At 47.2% G+C, this 20,209-nt stretch overlaps 1 protein-coding gene across 1 annotated transcript in view; it reads right to left on the reverse strand.

Annotated features, from left to right (window-relative positions):
- Positions 1-12,339, reverse strand: part of DDHD1 (DDHD domain containing 1) — a 61,342-nt gene extending 49,003 nt beyond the window's left edge. The window contains exon 1 of the mRNA XM_083863724.1: positions 11,664-12,339. Within this exon, the coding sequence (XP_083719850.1) occupies positions 11,664-12,336 (673 nt within the window). The 5' untranslated portion in view covers positions 12,337-12,339. The remainder of the gene's footprint in view (positions 1-11,663) is intronic.
- Positions 12,340-20,209: the final 7,870 nt, after the last annotated feature.

Consider the following 20,209-nt stretch of genomic DNA (forward strand, 5'->3'; position numbering starts at 1 on the left):
TCACCAGCTCCCTCATCCCAACTTCCCACAGATCCCAGTTTCTTTCCCAGGCACTGGAGGTGCTGGTTCTCCCCTCCCCAGCCCCTCCTTGAAGTTCTTCCATCCCTCTACACCTTCAACCTTCCCTGTGGAACACACAGAGCTCAGGTCCTGTGGTTTGACCAAAACACAGAATTAGTGCAAGACCCAGTTCTGCCACTCAGCTGCTGTTTGACCTCCTAAAATAACTGTTCCAGGTAGGAGTCAATGGTTCTGTGCTCAATTCCTGAGGTGCTGTGGATGCTCATGATGCACCAGCTGGAATAAAGAGGTTGGGGTGTCCCAAGGGTTTGGTTGTGTAGAGGGAATTAATCTCCAAAAATATCAGAAAAACTGAAGTTCTGACCTGGCTGTGAAATGCAGAAGTCAACAGTGCCTGCAAGATTTTTAGGCAGAAAATTCAATTATTTCATGAAAATTTAGATTAATTTTGGAGTCTACATGCCATCAATGGAGGGTGGAAGATGAGGATTCAGTTTCCATTAACTGAGAGCTCACCACACACAGCAGCCTCTTCCCCCAACCCCTGCTGTACTCCCAGACATTTTCCACCTGCCAGAAATCCACATTTTCCAGCCCATCCAAGGCACACGGATCCTGCCCTCCCAAACAAAGGAGGAAAAAATGAAATGTGAGGGGAGATAAAGGCTCCCATTGTGGCTGCAGCAATGACAAACGTTAATTCTCACTGGGAAAATCTGGGAGCAATTCCTTAATTCTTGCCCAAGCAGCCTGATGAGGCTCCCCATTCACTGAACCCACAGGCAGAGATATGTTTTTTTTTTTTTCAATAATAATCATATAAATACTCCTCTGTACTCCAAATAAATGAACACAAGACACCTCTTTTGCAGTTTTGAAAAGGCTTCGAGTTTTTCACATGGGAATTTCCACCTACAGATTGCTAAAATTCTCACCATCAAGCATTAAAATAAACATTTTCAAGCTCTTTTTGCCTGAGAGAAAACTTTCCCAGAGTGGTTCCTTACAAGAGCAGCTCAGAGCACTCAACAGCAGCTCTCAAATGTGACTTGAGCCCTTCCCAGAAAGGCTCAGCCAGGAAAAACTGTTGGAAATAAGAAAAAAATTAAGATAAAAATCTCTGCAGAACAGTTGAGTTTGGGAATAAATTAATATATCTGGCTCTGAAAAGGGTGTATATAAATATAAATATAAACTATTTTCAGATCCAAAGATAATTATGGAGGTTTCAAAAACCTGAGTGAGGCAATCCTGTTTTCCAGCTCTGTGAGATTTTGGGGAAACCAAAAAAAAATTGCCTTTTCCCCCCCCTCCCATTCCCTCCTTTAAACAGTTGCAGACTCTCAGAGCAGCCAAACCAGTCTGGACCACAAACTGCTTTTATTTCCCATCACGAGGCTGAGGGGACAGGTTTGAACATTGAGCTACAGGGAAACCTCAAGAGAAAACCACCAGGAAAGGAAGAGGAAGGCAGAAAATGACATTTCCTGCCATCAGCAGCGTGGTTTGGCTCTCAGAAAACTGAATCTGGCCCTGCAGCATCGAGATAATCAAATCTGTGATCACAGCACACACAAAAAACATTTCCTGTGGAGCTGAGCTGGGGGTGCTCACCTGGAGAAGATCCAGGGAAACCTCAAAGCCCCTTCCAGGACCTAAAGGGGCCCCAGGAGAGCTGGAGAGGGACTGGGGACAAGGGATGGAGGGACACGACACAGGGATGGGTTTTAAACTAAAAGAGAGGAGATTAGGAGGGAATATTATGGAGAAATTCTCATCTGTGAGGGTGGGGAGGCTCTGGCACAGAGAAGCTGTGGCTGCCCCTGGATCCCTGGCAGTGTCCCAGGCCAGGCTGGATGGGGCTTGGAGCAACCTGGGATAGTGGAAGGTGTCCCTGCCCATGGCAGGGGGAGGAATGAGATGGGATTTCTGTTCTTCTCTACACAAAGCCATGAATTTTGCTGGATTCTGCAGGAGAACTGATGGCCCTGCAAAGTGAAGCAGCCTGAACTCAACCCAACACAAGCCCAGAGCCTTCAGAGAGCTCCAAATTTTGAAATATTTTAACCTTTCCTGGTTTGTAAACCTTTTTCTAATGCTCTGCTCTGCAGCCTCTGATGGATTTATTGTATTTTCATCTCAGAAACAGCTGCTGAGAGTGGTTTAGATGGGATATTAAGAAGAAATCCTTTCCTGTGAGAGTGGTGAAACTCTGGCACAGGGTGCCCAGAGAAGCTGTGGCTGTCCCTGGATCCCTGGAAATGTCCAAGGGCAGGTTGGACAGGGCTTGGAGCAACCTGGGATAGGGGAAGGTGTCCCTGCCCATGGAATGGGGTGGAACTGGATGGAATTTAAGGTCCCTCCAACCCAAACCATCCCGTGACTCTCTGACAACCTCCAGTTCTATGACAATCAAATTCTAAAGGCCACCAGCTCCAAAAACAAGCGACACTCCAGTTAATGAAGACAGGGAAGTGCATCAGTGGGAATTCCCTGGAATACGCTGGATGGGGAAATAATTTCACACAAAAGATTTCTCAGTAAAATCTGTGACTGTGGGGAAGAGGTTCCTTTCCACAGCTCCTCTGTTTATTCCTTCACAGAGGCTGTCACTGAAAAACTCCCATGTTTAACCTACAAGACTTGATACAAACTTATGGCAGTAAAGAGCTTTGAAAAGTGATGAACCCAAATTGCCATTTCAGCACCCAATTTCACCAATTTTTCAGCACTCATTTATCCACCTTCAATAAATTAATTTATGTCCTGCACACTCAAGTATTTCAGAAAGCTTAAACTGAACTCTTTCAGCTACTTTTGTTTTATGGAAGAGTTAAAGACACAGGAATTACATCATGTTGTAATTTAATTTATTTTTTTGTCCACACAGAATTCCAAATTTATAAATGAAGTGTTATTTATCCTTATCCCTGCAATCTCAATCCCTAGGAAAGGATTTGCCTTGATTTCTTTACTGCCTTAAGTCTTACACCATATAATCTGCAGCTGGCAGTGCTTCAGACTCAAAGATATCAACATATTTGACTGGTTATACACTTACCATGGTTTATTTATAAAAGAATTTCTAAATAAATCTGAATGGTGGAGATTAAAAGTAGATGAAAACCACTTAATTTTAATTAGTCACACGTATTTTACCACTTTTAGGGAAAAATCAGTTTAAGAGATTTACTCTGCCACAAAGGATTTATTTATTGTTGCACAAATGGCTCTTTTTTTTGCCCCCTGAAAATCCAAAGAATAAAAGAATACGAGTGCTGTAATTAGTGATGTGATAACAACACGAGTGATTTGCATTGTGACAATCACCAAAATCCTCTGAACAAAGAGAATTATGTTAAAATAAAAACTACATGCAACATATAAACTACTGGATGGATGTGTAGTGTATGTGTCTAACCCAGTTACTCCTTCTTCATGAAGATCTTTAAAACTGTGTGATCACATCTAATATAAACTGGAACAAAAACCTGGCTAATCTATCACAACAAAGCCACAACTGAGCAGAATTTACCTTCATTTCCCTTCTAACACATCAATTCCATCATCCATTTCCTGCCACCACACTGCTGGACAAGGCATGGCCTTAAATTCCAATTTTGCACAGCTCAAAACGACCCCCTTTTCCTCTTGCCTTGATTGAGGACAAAACTGAGATAACACAGAGATAAGAACTCACTGCTGGCCAAGCCCAGGCACTGCTGGCACTCTGCAGCCATCACTCCCAAGACTCTTATGATGTTTTAGCCACAAATGAGATCTAAATGGTTCATAGAATATTCAGAGGCTCAGAAACTTCAATTAAAGCTGGTGTTTTGTTCAAATTGACAACTCCCAGCTCTCCAAGGCCAAACCCATGAAGTCAGGCAAGAAACATAAGGTTATCTATAAAATATTGTCAGGTCAAGATGTTTTTCAGTGTAGTAATTTCAGATTGCTGCTTTTCAGTGTTGTAACACTTCCTTAAATTTGATTTCCTTCTCACCACAGTGGCAAAGGATTTGCAGCATGTGAGAAAAACATCTGCACAAACTGAAGGCAACTTTGAGGCTACAAAAATTAAAAGTTAGTTAAATAATGAGGTGCTCAAACATTTACCAAGGGCCTGGTCTGAAACACTTCCAGGGATGGGGCAGCCACACTTCTCTAGTGCCTGTCTATATAAATGTGAATAAATAAATATCTAAAAATATATTCCAGAATGACATCAAGGAATATATTAGATGTTAGAGAATTTCTTAAAATTTTTAAAAATTTGTTGTCCATTCCTATTATATCATGTTCTGAGTCTATTTCATCAGGAACTTTAGTGATAGGACAAGGAGATATGAATTCAAACTGAAAGAACTGGAATTTATTTTAGATATGTGGAAGAAATTCTTGTCTGTGAGAGTGGTGATGTTGCAATAAAATAGCCCCAAACTAAAATTGCATTATTTCATGTTTGCTACCTAACATAAAACACTAGAACTTTGTTCTTTTTTAAAAAAAAAAAGCTTAACATTGCACACCTTTCTAGCTCTCCCTCACGTTATTTCAGAACACAGCAGGTGACTGACTTTTAAATAAATGGAACCACTTGTTTGAGCCCAGCCTGGTGAACTCCCTTTGTTCAACCACAAACACACGGGACCTGTCCTGCTCTTCCAAAAGGAACAAATCCTGCAGAGGAACACAAGGATGAAGCCTCAGAAAACTCCAGACAGACACAAACTTGGAGCCTGTGATTGAGCTGAAAAGAGATTTCATTCACTGAGCAGTAAAAATCATCCTTTTGTTGGTTTCATCCAGTAATTCTCAGTTGCTTCATTGAAGCAATTTGTAAATTCCAGGTGTAAGTTACATTTCAGCTTCATGGAGAGCTCAGCATATTCTGGCACAGGTGGGATTTTCTTTCCAGAGCAGCTGAACCTGTGAGCCTCAGTGTTTTCTCCAATGCTGGATCCCAGAGGCAGGAATAGATGTTTTGCTCTGCTGCAAACATGAAATTGCTTCCCATTTACCAATACTGCCTCAAGTATTCCAGCAACAGCCTAAAACTGGTTTTCCCTGAACTGTTTTTAATCCATTTACTGTATGAATTGAACAATCAGGAATGAAAAGCTGCACTTTGGGGTTGCTTCCAGTCAAACACAGAAGGAACCCCACAAAAAGTGATTAATGTGCTCCAAGTCATCAGTGCTGTAAATCATCCCAAAACACACAATCCCAGAATGGTTTGGGTTGGGAGGGAAATTCGAGAACATCCAGTTCCACCCTCTGCCATGGGCAGGGACACCTTTTACTGTCCCAGGTTGCTCCAAGCCCTGTCCAGCCTGGCCTTGGACACTTCCAGAGATCCAGGGGCAGCCACAGCAAATCTGGGCACCCTGTGCCAGGGCCTCCCCATCCTCACAGCCAGGAATTCCTTCCCAATCTCCCATCCATCCCTGCCCTCTGGCAGTGGGAAGCCATTCCCTGTGTCCTGTCCCTCCATCCCTTGTCCCCAGTCCCTCTCCAGCTCTCCTGGAGCCCCTTTAAGCCCTGGAAACATCTCTGAGCTCTCCCTGGATCCTTCTCCTCTCCAGGTGAACATTCCTAGCTCTCCCAGCCTGGCTCCAGCTCCTAAGCTTTTCAGGAAGGATTTTCCTGACTTAAGGGAACAGTTTAATTACCACATCCCCAACTGCTCTTTTCACAGACCTGATGATCCAAGCCAAAACCTTAAAACTCACTTTCCAAGCAGGAAGCACTCATCAAAAAAAAACCCCAAAACAAACAAAACAACAAACAACCCCTTGGACTCTTGAAACATGAAACGGGCTGCAGCTTTAAACTTAGAATTGTATTTTTATTGAATTTTTACCCATTAAGACAGTTCACTAAACTCCAATCCCAGTGCTCTGAAGCACTTCCACCGCTGGCATTTGCTGCTGGAACCAGAGTTTGTCCCTTATCAGCTCTTTCCCCCCCTCCACAGGGAGATCTGCATTTTTTTATAAAACCACAAAAGAACAAGTCCTGTGCCACATGAGCACCATGTGAGCACCTCCCAGAAGTGAGTGTGAGCTCCCAGCCCATCCCCAGGCACGGGGCTCTTGCACAATCCCATCCCTCTCCTGAAAACCCTGCTGTGCTCCCCAGCTCCTCCAGCAGCTGGAACAGCAGGTTCCTGGAATATCTTCCAAAATAAAGAAAAGCAAGGTTGCCTCAGTGCACACCTCAGACCTGCCACTAATGAACAGGATGACAGCAAAGGTTATTTATGCCCCTGGATGGCTTTGACTCCTCCCTTTCCTACCACAGGGTTATTTTTCTATGCTGTCCTCTTGAACTCACTTCCTTCTTTCATCTACTCCAGAATTCCCGTCCTCTTCATCCTCATGTTTGAATTTTCCTTCCATTTCTTCTCACCCTGTAGGGCTACCAGAAAATCAATATGATTTTCACAGAAACCCTGAATGTTTTAGTTTGGGAGGGACTTTGAAGACCACCCAATTCCACCCAAGCCATGGGCAGGGACACATTCCACTGTCCCAGGTTGCTCCAAGTCCTGTCCAACCTGGCCTTGGACACTTCCAGGGGCAGCCACAGCTTCTCTGGGAAAATTTCTGAGTTTCTTTCACTGTAAATTTCACTGCCTGGGATCCCCCTTGCAGCTCTGTTCCATTCACTTCAGTGCTCATTAATCCTGCTATTTACAACATTTATTATCTGTGGAGTTTCTCCTCTCCAGCTCCACACCAGCCACTCACAGCCCACCCAAAAGAGATCCCATCACACCAGTGACCTTTTCTCTGCCAACACTCAAACCACTCCTTCACCCTCACAGATACCTCTGAGACAACTGCTCCTGCTTCTTATTTTAATTTCTTGCTCTTTTGCAGATTTTTTTGGGTTTTTTTCCATCTAGGCTTTCTGCTCACTGTGGCACAGAGTCAGCTCTTACACATCCTCGTGCTCCTCCAAGAGCTCTGGACAAGGTCTCTGTTTTTTCCCAAAAATTCACCTATCACTGGTCCTTAATCCAAATTAAATCTCATCCTATTCCTATTTCCCCAGTGCTGTTTTTTTCCCCAAAAATTCACCTATCACTGGCCCTTAATCCAAATTAAATCCCATCCTGTTCCTTTGATCTCAACACTGCCCACCCCATGTTGAAGCCTAAATCAAGTCAGAGCAGAACTCCTCATCCTCCTCATCCCACAGACATTTCCTGCTGCCAGGATTCCAGCAGAAAACAGCCCACAATTTGTAATCCAAATATTCCTGCCTTTGTCCTTGTGGACCAAATCCAGCAGGAAAAGTGCTGGGCCACATCAAAGGACAAGCACAACTCTCTGAGCCATGTCCATCCTTGGCTACTCTGCTGCAGCTGAAACATCCACTGGAGAATTATTTTGGTCCCATTTAAAAGAGAAAGACAACAGATTAATTTGGATTAAATATGCTTAAATAAGACATAGAAGAAACTTGCCCTCAGAGACACATCCCAAGTGCTGCCACCTCAACCCTGGCCAGGTGAAAACATCCCAAAAACATCCCCAATCTCTCTCTGCTGAGAGACACCAAAAAAAAAACCCCGAACATACACACAAACAAATGTGATTTAATACACGGAACACTGCAAAACTGAATGTTATTTCATCTAGGTGTGTTAAGTCACAGAATCCCAGAGTGGTTTGGGTTGGAAAGAACTTTTAAAGCTCATTTAATTTAATTTCATGGGCACCTTTCACTATCCCAGGTTGCTCCAAGCCCTGTCCAGCCTGGCCTGGAACATTTCCAAGGCTTTTGGTCAGGAAGGAACTGGCCAAAAATTAAGCCAGAGATGTTTTTGAAAGGATGGGACAGTAAAAACAGATGCAAAAAAGGAGAACTCAGAAAGATTTTGAATAGTGAAAGCAACGTTTCACCTTTACAAAGTAAACTGTCAGTGTTTTATTTGCAAAAGAATTCCACAGATAAAATGTGGAGATAAAAAAGCACCATAAAATAGTAGTCAGGATTTCAGCCTTCAATCAAAAGGTCCTTTAAATAAAGAAAATTGAATCAACCAAGTTCAAAGATTGTCCAGCACACCAAAACCAATGTTCTAAGGGTGCTGTAAAATGACTTAAAGCACTGATAAAACCAAACTAAACCAAATGAAAGTCACAAACAATGATAAACTCTTGACTCCAAACCCTTAATTTTCATCTCGATCAAAAAGGCAGATAAAATGTTCCTTTAAAGGAGCCCAAATTCCAGCCTGGGCACAGAGATCTTAATTTTAAGACCCAATGGTCCACTCTGTATTCACAGATCTTTTCCAGATTAAAATCAGTAAAATATCTGTTACATCAGTACATCTTCACTCAGGGATGGTTCTAGTGAATTTTTTTTTTTTAATACAAAAATAAGCTTTTTACTTAATAGACTTTAATAGCTGTTAGGTAGAGAAATAATACACATTTAAAGAAACAAAACAAAACAAAAAAAAAACCACCCAACCTTACCAAACCTGTGTCTGGGAGTGGAGTAATTTAAATAAATACAGGCAACTTGACACCATACCCATGAAAAAAAACCAAAAACCTGGAAAAAACACACACCTGACAGGACAATGGTTACATGGGACAAACCCACAAGGCCAGAAAACAGAAGAGAGTCACCCAAAAATTCACAGGCCACAGATTTAACAGACTCACACAAGACTTTGAAAACTCCACAGCAAAATGGTTGTAAAGCAGCTCTTTTTAACTGGGAGGGCTGAAAAGGGCTGGATAATTTAAGATTTAAACAGAACATCCTTGTATAAAATATCACACTTGTCATCTCCACAGAAAACAAGCAGCAGCCCTGCTCCAAATCACTGGCTTATCTAATAATAATTTTCATCCTCCTGCACCATTTCTTGCTGGTTCTGCAGCACTAATTAAATAAATCCCAGAGGTCACAAGGTAAGGATAAAATTCTCAGTAATTAATCTGCTCAAATTGTAACTCAGGCTGATATTCCTGATGTTACCTACAAATCCTGTAGGGAGCTTAAAATGCAGATATTAAAAAAAATATAATTATTTCTGTGCATGCCAAGTTAATAACCAACATTTCCCTGGGATTGTGATGGGAGTTAGTGAGGAACCAAGTGCTCAGAGTGGTGGCTGTGTGAGAGCAGCCTGCCCTGGAGTCCAGCACACACACAGGAAAAAAAAAAAAGGGCAAAAATAACAAAGAGAAAAGCTTTTGACCTTTGCTCTGAGCTGAACCATGAGTCAGCAAAACCAGCCAGCAGGTTCTGTACTCTTCAACAGGCACCTCAGCACATTTTAAGTCAGTTGTACTCATCATTCCTGTGTGGTCAGAGAGGAGGATTCTCCTGCCTTGCTCAGAGCTGGTTTGACACTTCCACGTCAGGGCAGCAGCCACCCTTTGCACCCAGAATTACACACAGGCCACCAAACAGGAATAATGTGAGAATTATGGCTCCACCAAAGGTTTCAAAGGCACAGATAAGACTGAACCCTGGGATGTGACCTTGCTGTTTTCTCAGATCTGGATGCAGCAGTCAGGAATAACTGGAGAAAGGCACTCACAGAGTGAGTGGCACTCACAGAGGCCAGAAAATGTGCACTAAGGAAGTTAATAAACCAGAAGGCTCCAGAAGACCTCTGAAAGACCAGAAGTTGATCTCAGCCTTGCAAAGGACTGGACCTGCTAATAAGAAAAGACTTGAGCACTGCCCTTAATCAGCTTTCTGAGAAATCATCCCTGTCATTAGTCTGCTCAGGCCCAGGAGTTCATTTCTCCCCTGCCTCTGGTGCAAACCTCTGGGAATCTCTCCTTCCCAGCACCAGAAGTCATCTCTGCACAGCCTGTGCTGTCATCTGCAACATCTGCTCCTCCAGCTTAATGAGACTGAATCAGCTTCCACAATGGACAAGGCACAGTGTCAAGAAATTAAACCTTTAAGCTGCTGACGAGCACAGTCTCCTTGCTGCCATTACCAGGAGCAATCCTGCCTCACCTGGCAGCTCTGCTGGCCCCTTTCCCCTCTCTCTCTGTGCCACAGTTACAGGGATGGCAGCAGTTTCCTCCTCCCCTGGGTTGTCCTGCATCTTCTCTTTCCCAGGGACAATGTGGAAGGTGCCAACAGCAAAGGGGTTTCAGGATGTGGTGACAGGGAGGGAGAAGCAGCTCCAGTTTCTGCTCAAGAAGCTGTGCCCAGGTTCCTCTAGCTCAGAACTTGTCTGGATTGAGACCTTTGCTTGCTCTTGGAGCTCACTGTCTGTCTGCTGGGGTGATGAGTTGAAAGACAAATTGTCACACAGATGAACTGTACCACACAGTATTGTCATTTATGACCTCCCTCCTGTAAAGAGGCTGATAAATAAAGAGGGAAAGCAACAGAAAGACCCGATTTTCACCTCTGAAACAGCTCTGCTGTTCCCCCTGAGTCTCAAGATGAGAGAAACCTGCCTGCCAAGCTCATGCTCAGCTCCTCTGCAGCTCACTCTGCTCCACAACATCTCCCTTGTCCTTGAGGGAATGCAGGTGGAAAGCAAGTCCTCAGGAACAGCAGGTGAGCAGTAGCACAGCTTTTCAGCCTCAGGAAAGCAAGTCCCTGGGAGCCCTTCCCACCAGAGGAAAGGTGCAGGGAGTTGGGATCTTTACCCCTCTTTCACTTCTGCTCCACAAGGTCTCCTGTCCCCCAGCAAAGGACACGGGAATGCAGGGGAAGGGTGGCAGAGGGGGTGTATTCCCACCTCATTTTGAAGCTGAAGGGGGTGAAATAAATTTCCCTCTATCTAAGGATGGTGTATGTATGAGACGCCTGTTGCAATTCCTCCAAGAGAAAGCAGATCTTTCGTGCCCCTTCCCAGTGGGCAGGTGATGAGAAAAATATAAAGCACAAGATCATCATTTCCCCAGTGAGGAGAATAAGGGTCACAAAGGGGAAGCCAGGGACAACCCTCTCTTCCATCATTCCTCACTGGAGATGAGGGATCAAAGACACGTCTGTGGGGAGGAGGGAGTGGAAAAACAACTGATATTTCTATACTCTGCTCCTTCTGAAGGAAAGGTGTGCAGGGAGGGAACTGGGAGAGTGCTGAAGGCAAACATCCACCCTCACTCAACCCTCTGCTTAGGGAAAACAGAGCATAAGAAGGTTCTCAGCCACCTTCCCTCCCACTTTCCTGCCAAGAAACGAGCAGATGCCCAGACCTCCCTTTCCCAAGTCTTTGGTACCAGGTGTGCCTGCCCCAGGTCAGGTTTGTGTGCAGGGGGAGCTGAGAAGGGGAAAGATGCTCAGTTCTCTTTAGCTGTAAGTGGCTGATGTGCTCAGCGACTGGGAGGGCACCCAGTGCCTCTCTCTCCGGGATGTCCAAGTCTTTTTTTTTTTTTTTTTTCCTTACAACTCTCCCTGGCAGGGTGCGATGCCAAAGGGGAATTCCCTCGCTCAGGTACGTGCAGGAGATGGACACCGCTGCTCCTCTCTCCACGGATAATTTATCCCGTATCCCTTTTCCAGGAACACACGGGCAGCAGCGTGTGCGGGGTCAGCACAGGCCACCCGCTGTCCCGGCGGTGTCCCCACGGCGGGGTCACCCTGGGCAGGCCCCGGGGACACCGTCCCATCCTCCCCCTGGCATCACTCACGGTTCCAATAGACGGGGTAGCTCTCTGCGCTGGCCACATCCACCTCATAGAGCCCGCTCCGCACACACACCGGCTCCACGGCCGCCGGCTCCCCCGCTCCTCCATTAGCACCGCCCAGGGCGCGGAAAGCCAGCTCGATCCGCAGCGAGTCGTAGCCGATGAAAGGCTTCCACGTCTTGCGGTCCTCGCGGTAGAACCAGCGCACCTCCTCGGCGCCCAGCTCCCGCACCACCTCATAGCGGGGCCGGCCGCCGCCCGGCCGCCGCCTCTCGGGCAGCGCGCTGGCCGCCAGCGAGAAGGCGCTGCCGCCGCTGTCGCTGCTGCCCGGCCCCAAGCCCTCGCTGCCCTCGCTGCCCTCGCCGCCCGTGCCCGTCGAGTAGCGCAGGGAAGCGCCGGATTCGGCCGAGTCGAAATCGCCGGCGGCGGCCTCGTCGCTGAGGCTCCGCGGTGGCGGAGGCGGCGGCTCGGGGTCGCCCTCAGAGGAGGAGGTGGAGAGCGCGGCGCGGAGCGGCTGCGGCCGGCGGGGCGGGCGGGCAGCGGCCGCTTCTTCCTCCTCTTCCTCCTCCTCCTCCTCCTCCTCCTCAGCCGCTTCCTCCTCCTCGCCGCGGCTCGGCCGCTCGTAGCCGGGCAGGTGGCGAGCGCCCTGCGGCGAGGCGGGCTCGGGGTAATCCATGCCGCAGCGCTGCCTGCCCGCCGGGGCCGCCCGGCCTCGCCCCGCCCCGGCCCGCCCCGCTGTGCTCTGCCCCGCTGTGCTCTGCTCTGCCCCGCTCTGCTCTGCTCTGCCCCGCCGCCCCGGCCCGGCCCGGCCGCGCTGCCGCAGCTCCGAGCGGGAGCGGGAGCGGGGGCGGCGCTGGTTCGTCACGCGCGGCGCGACGCGGGCGGGGAGGAGCAGAGGGGCGGGAACGGCACGGAACGGAACGGGGACAGGGAGAGGGGACAGGGAGGGACAGGGAGAGGGACGCTGGGAGTGTGGGACACTGAGTGTGTGACACTGAGAATATGGGACATAGTGTGTGACACTGAGTGTGTGACATGGACAGTGGGTGACATGGAGTGTGGGACAGTCTGGGACACTGAGAGTGACACTGAGAGTCTGGGACACAGAGTGTGATACTGAGAATATGGGACATAGTGTGTGACACTGAGTGTGTGACCCAGAGTGTGACACTGAGTGATATGGACAGTGTGTGACACTGAGTGTGACATTGAGAATATGGGACATAGTGTGTGACACTGAGTGTGTGACATGGACAGTGGGTGACATGGAGTGTGGGACAGTCTGTGACACTGAGAGTGACACTCAGTGTGACACTGAGAATATGGGATATAGTGTGTGATACTGAGTGTGTGATATGCACAGTGGTGACATGGAGTGTGGGACATAGTGTGTGACACTGAGTGTGACACTGCGTGTGTGGCATGGACAGTGGGTGGCACTGAGAGTATGGTACAGCCTGTGACACTGAGTGTGACACTGAGTGTGACACTGAGAGTCTGGGACAGTGTGACACTGAGTGTGACGTTGAGAATATGGGACATAGTGTGTGACACTGAATGTGTGACACTGAGTGTGTGACACTACGTGTGTGACACAGACAGTGGGTGGCATTGAGAGAGTGGGACAGTCTGTGATACTGAGAGTGACATTGAGTGTGACACTGAGAGTCTGGGACACACAGTGTGACACTGAGTGTGTGATATGCACAGTGGGTGACATGGAGTGTGGGACATAGTGTGTGACCCAGAATGTGACACTGAGTGTGTGACACAGACAGCGGGTGACAGTGAGAGTGTGGGACATAGTGTGTGATACTGAATGTGTGACACTGTGTGTGTGACATGGACAACGGGTGGCACTGAGAGTATGGGACAGTCTGTGACACTGAGTGTGACACTGAGAGTCTGAGACATAGTGTGTGACACTGAGTGTGACACTGCATGTGTGACACAGACAGCAGGTGACACTGAGTGTGACACTGAGTGTGACACTGAGTGTGACAGAATATGGGACATAGTGTGTGACACTGAATGTGTGACCCAGAGTGTGACACTGAGTGTGTGATATGAACAGCAGGTGACACTGAGAGTGTGTGACACTGAGTCTGGGACATAGTGTGTGACACTGAGTGTGCCATTGAGAATATGGGACATAGTGTGTGACACTGAGTGTGTGACACGGACAGTGGGTGACATGGAGTGTGGGACAGTCTGTGACACTGAGAGTGACACTGAATGTGACACTGAGAATATGGGATATAGTGTGTGACACTGAGTGTGTGATATGCACAGTGGTGACATGGAGTGTGGGACATAGTGTGTGACACTGAGTGTGACACTGCGTGTGTGACATGGACAACGGGTGGCACTGAGAGTATGGTACAGCCTGTGACACTGAGAGTGACACTGAGAGTCTGGGACAGAGTGTGACACTGAGTGTGACGTTGAGAATATGGGACATAGTGTGTGACACTGAATGTGTGACACTACGTGTGTGACACTATGTGTGTGACACAGCGGGTGGCACTGAGAGTATGGGACACAGACTGTGACACTGAGTGTGTGATATGCACAGTGGGTGACATGGAGTGTTGGACATAATGTGTGACACTGAGTGTGACACTTGAGTGTGTGATACTGCGTGTGTGACACAGACAGCGAGTGGCACTGAGAGTATAGGACAGTCTGTGACACAGAGTGTGACACTGAGTGTGTGATATGGATAGCGGGTGACACTGAGAGTGTGACACAGAGTGTGACAGAATATGGGACATAGTGTGTGACACTGAGTGTGTGATATGCACAGTGGTGACATGGAGTGTGGGACATAGTGTGTGACACTGAGTGTGACACTGAGTGTGACAGAATATGGGACATAGTGTGTGACACTGAATGTGTGACCCAGAGTGTGACACTGAGTGTGTGATATGAACAGCAGGTGACACTGAGAGTGTGTGACACTGAGTCTGGGACATAGTGTGTGACACTGAGTGTGGCATGCTCAAACACAGTGTAACATGCTCAGTGTAAAACTGACACACTCAGACACAGCGTATAAATCTGTCTGTGACACCCTCAGACATGGCTTGTGTCCTCGTGTGTGTGTGTGTGTGTGACACCCCCAGTCAGTCCCCAGCTCTGTGTGTGACACTTCAGACACAGCCTGTGTCCCCATGGCTCCTGACACAACCCTCTGGTGAGATGACCAATGACCCCAAGACACAGGGGTGTCCCCATGAGGGTGACAGATGCTCTTAAAGCACATTTTGTACCCCTGTGTGTGTGTGTGTGTGTGTAAGGGACCACATCCAACAGCCCCATGGGGGATTGAGGAGGGGGGTGAGACACCCCCAAAACTCATCCTGCTGCCTTGTGGGGGTACCTGATACCCCCAAACTCATCCTGCTGCCTTGTGGGGGACACCAAACACCCCCAGCCCTCATCCTGATGCCAAGGAGGGTTCCTGACACCCCAGAACTCCTCCTGCTGTCACTCTGCACAGGAACACAGGCTCAACCTCCTGCAGTCACCCTTGTGAGAAAAAAAACCCCACTCCAAATTCTCACTAAGGCCCCCAAAACTGAAAGAGGTGGGGTTTCACCTGTGTTTGTTTGTGTGTGTGTAAGAGAGAAAGTTGCTTCCACCCCCAATCCACACCTGGTAATCAGCAGGAGGGGGTGTTGAAATGTTTTATCTGTGTGATAAAACACCTGGCAGCCCCAAAGGATGAGGGAGGGTTCCCAGGATTTACAGCTGTGTGGGACAACTCCCCATCCCAACACACACCCCACTGATGAGGGGCAGCCATGGATCACCTCCAGGGTGCCATTTCATCCCCCAGCACCCTTTCCCATGGGCTGTGTGGGAAGGGGAGACTCCCAGAAACACACCCTGGCTTACTGGGGTGGGGTCACCTGTTTGTGAGACACCCCCCCATTTTTGCAACATGCCCAGGAGGGAGGAGAGTAAAGTGATACTGCTGTCCCAGGGACAGCTGGATGGGCAGGGAGCTGATACCTGCACCTCTGTCACCCCTGTGTATGCAGTGTCCCCTCTGTGTGTACAATGTCACCCCTGTGTGTGCAGTGTCCCCTCTGTGTGGGCAATGTCCCCACCCACACACATTACAGCCAGTTCAGGGTGCTGCTCTGTGCCCATCAGCCAGGTACACCCTATGGAATCATGGAATCATTTAAGTTGGAAAAGACCTCCAAGATCATCGAGTCCCCACCTTGTCACCCAGCCCAGAGCACTGAGTGCCACGTCCAGACATTCCTTGGACAGCTCCGGGGATGGGGACTCCAACATCTCCCTGGACAGAGCATTTCAATGCCTGACAAGTCTTTCTGTGAAGAAATTATTCCTAATGTCCAACCTAAACCCTCTCTGGCACAACTTGAGGCCATTTCTCCTTGTCCTGTCCCTATTCCCTGTGAGTAGAGCTCAATCCCCCTGGCTGTCCCCTCCTGTCAGGGAGTTGTGCAGAGTCAGAAAGTCCCCCCTGAGCCTCCTTTTCTCCAGGCTGAGCCCCTTTCTCAGCTCCCTCAGCTCTTCCTGATGCTCCAGACCCTTCCCCAACTCCATTCCCTGTCCTGGACACGCTCCAGCCCCTCAATGTCTTATTCCAAGGGACCCAAAACTGCCCTCAGGACTGGAGGTGCCTCATCATGCCCAGCCCTGGTCCTGTGTCCACTCTGTGGCTGGCACAAGCCAGTTGCCCTTGCCCTTCTTGCCTACCTGGGCACACTCTGGCTCATGTTCAACCTGCACCTCCAGATCCTTTTCCACAGGGCAGTTTTCCAGCCTGGATCACTCCATGGGGTTGTTGTGACCAAGAGCCTGGAGGGGCTGTAGCTGTGCAGTGATTGCAGCCCCAGCCCCACCTTCACACACCTGCACAGCTTTCCTGGGGTAAGAACAGGGGAAAGGGGATGACTGGATGTCACCTCTGCCTGTGAATTATCCTGTGCTGGCCTATGGGGCTTTACCCCCAAAATTAACAGCTAATATGTGTGTGAGTGTCATGTACATTCTTGTGCCCCCACTCCTAAAAGTCTCTGTGTGTGATTCTCCTGAATTTTCATTAAAATCCCTCTCACAGCCCCTCACTGTCATTTTTGGGAGGGAAAAAACCACAACAGGGTACAGACATTGTGTTCCCTAATTCCCCCTTCTCCCACACATCCTGCTTGTCTCCATCCTCCAGTCTGCAGAGTGACAAGGGGACTTCTGGTGCTGGATGTCCAAAAATAGGCTCGTGCTCCACCTCCTACGTTCTCTTTCAGCCGGGGAATCCTGTTAATGGAGTGTGTTAAAACCCAGAGAGAGGCCAGACTGAGTTCAGGCTGGAAAGGGGAGGTGAAGCTTTTAAAAATGTTCACTGCTGGCGTGGTGTTTCCCTGAGTCATTAAAATCCTGCTGAAATGCTGCACACGAATCCTTGGATGCTTCAGCAGCGCTTGTCAACCCTGAAAGCTCCAAAAACATCATGAATGTTGCTTCTTTTACCTTTCCAAATGGAGAAAGAGGGAAAAGAGAGGAGACAAACAAGGAACAAGCAAGAAGCCAGAGGAGGAGGCTGTGCCAGGGTGTTTGGCCCCATTGTTTTAGCAACGGGAACATGATCTGTTTGTTTAACTTATCTTCTGCATTTCTAATGAGCTGCACGAGGTAATCTCACCCTAAAGCCTTGTCCCAGATTTTTCTCCACGGTGGGGAAGAAGAAGGGAATGTTCATTATGTTGTAGGTCGATTTTTAGAACACAGATTGGAGGATTCTCACTTTTTATCCCTGTTCCCATCAATGCCAGCGTGGTTTCAACATCTTTTCTCCTCTGACAAGTGCTTCACCCTTCATGTCATTCCACTCAAATTCTCCTTCCTTTTTCTCTTTGTCTGAGATCAAGGAGATTTTGGGAGGTTTTCTAAATGAACAAGGGGCACTCCAAATGTTCTTTATGTGTCTTATGTGTTCTTTCAGCTCATGGAATGGTTTGGGTTGGAAAGAACCTTAAAGCTCATCCCATTCCACCCCTGCCATGGGCAGGGACAGTTTCCACCATCCCAGGCTGTTCCAAGCCCTGTCCAGCCTGGCCTGGGACACTTCCAGGGATCCAGGGGCAGCCACAGCTTCTCTGGGCACCCTGTGCCAGGGCCTCCCCACCCTCACAGCAAAGAATTCCTTCCCAATCTCCCATCCATCTATCCCTGCTCTCTGGCAGTGGGAAGCCATTCCCTGTGTCCTGTCACTCCATCCCTTGTCCCCAGCCCCTCTCCAGCTCTCCTGGAGCCCCTTTAGGCCCCTGGAAGGGGCTCTGAGCTCTCCCTGGATCCATCTTTTCTCCAGGATGAAGAACCTTAGACTTAACTGAGGACCAGATGTTGATCACAATCATCATCATCAAGCCGAACCACAACATGGAGAGTTGTGATGTGACTGCTCTTCCTTGGAGACCTATGGGGACACATGGCCTCAAAAACAGTTTATTAAAGGCAAAATTAAGGGAACTCTAGAGCCTGGAGCCCCTCCTGAATGATTTCTGATGGATTTCACTTTGATTTTGGGAGGTCTTGGCTGGGGTGGGCTGATATGAATGATGTTGGAAGCCCAGATTTCTCTCATTTGAGCTCAAAAATGAACTATTTCCCCATTTTTACTTCTGGCAGCTCTGAGCTCACAGATGTGGAGGAGCTTGAAACTTCTTGGCATGACATGGGACTCAGGTTCCATCATCACTGAGTTCCATGAAATGAAAAATAAGACCAAAAGGATAAATTTCATTTACCATCAGAGGAGAAAAATTTCCTTTGAGTGGAATAAATGTGGAGGTCTTAAAGCCAAGTTACCTTTATTTTAAAAAGTCATTTATAGAGCACTCTGAATTTCCATACAAGTCTTTTCCAACTCAGGATATTCTATCCTATGATTCAGAGTGGTGAATACTGGGATCCTTCTATAAGACCTTCACATAACACCACCATATTTATATTTATATTTATATTTATATTTATATTTATATTTATATTATTTATCCATGTTTTCTTTCTGCAGACTCAATACAGTTGGGAAGACGTAAAGGAGGTCCATGAGAAGCTCCAAAGGATCTCCCTTTGTCCAAGAGGAAAAGGAAAAGTAGTGAGAACGTGTGTAACTGAAAGAAAAATCCTCTGCAAATCATCTCTGAATATTTTAATGTTACCTTAAAAAAAAGAGTATGTAAAAGAAATGGACTCCTTCCTGGAAGGGTTTAAAATCCATGTGGATGTGGCACTTGGGGACAAAGGTGGTGGCCTTGCCACCCTTGCTGGGGGAATGGTTGGACTCTGTGATCCCAGAGGGCTTTTCCAAACTTAATGAGTCCATGACTCTGAACTCATTTTACCCCATTTCTCTAATTTTCCTCATGGCAGCACTTTGTTTACAAACACACTGCTCTGATCAGTGCAATCTTAAGTTGTGAAACTATTTACAGTTTGGAAACTTTCCCATGATGTGATCAACGTTTATTTTCCTGCAGTCCCTACGTAAAGCACAATGAATAGCACAAGTGAAAGTGCTTGCAAGAGTCCATTAGAAACAGCCTTTATTCATTGATGAATCCTTTATTTCCAAGCCACTGTAAGACCTTTCCATTAGCTATTTTTAAACCATTTGTTATGCACTCACATTGATTTTGTCTATTTTTTTTTCCTCCTCAAATCAGGGTATTGCACAGCTCTGAGTCAACACCCTTCCTGATACCAACTGTGCTTGTGATTTTATTAAAGAACAAGATGAAGTTTGTTCTGTGACAGCAGGAACCATTTGCCATGAAAACTGCTGATTGCTGTTCCTCTGCATCCCCACTCTCCATCTCCTCCTTACCTGGTACAAACCACTTCATCATACCAGGGTCAGGAGCGGCACTGGACGAGCCAAACTTCGTGCACTCACCTGAGTCACGCTCTTCAAATATTGACTCAGTGCTGTTTTTCTTCTTGGAAAAGGTCTCCTGGGCTGTTCATAAACTCTCACATTCCCACCTGGTGTGAGAACAGCCAGCTCTGCAAATGATGACACACATGTCCTCTAGACTCGCTGGCTTGAAAGCGTTGGTTGTGCTTTTGATGTTTTTTTTTTAAGTTGTTTGGGTAGGAAGGGTTTCATCATCATTATATAACGTGGAAATGACATTCAACTTTGTCCCAAATACAGGCAGGAAATATTTATTGAACACTTCTGCTTTTTTTTTTTTTTTTATTTGTTTGTTTTGGTTTGGTTTGTTTTGCTTCACAGCTATCCAAATATATTTAAGTATTGGTAACTGGACTCTGCTAAAATATTGTTCGTCAAATAAGGCAGAGTTCCAAAAAATCTTTGCATACAATGTGATAATTTCTGCACAGGGAATATTAATTGTGTGGCTAGTTTAGAAAAGGATGTTGGTAAACTGGTGTAAAAATCCCCTTTTTGTGAGTGTTTTCTCTGCTGCCAGACGTGAGGCTGGTCTGTCTGATTACTTTTCTCATTTCCTTGAACCCCAGCACTATTGGCACTGTTGTTAGGCCAA

This window comes from Zosterops lateralis (assembly GCF_965231275.1).
Source record: "Zosterops lateralis genome assembly, chromosome: 6".
Taxonomy (NCBI): Eukaryota; Metazoa; Chordata; class Aves; order Passeriformes; family Zosteropidae; genus Zosterops; species Zosterops lateralis.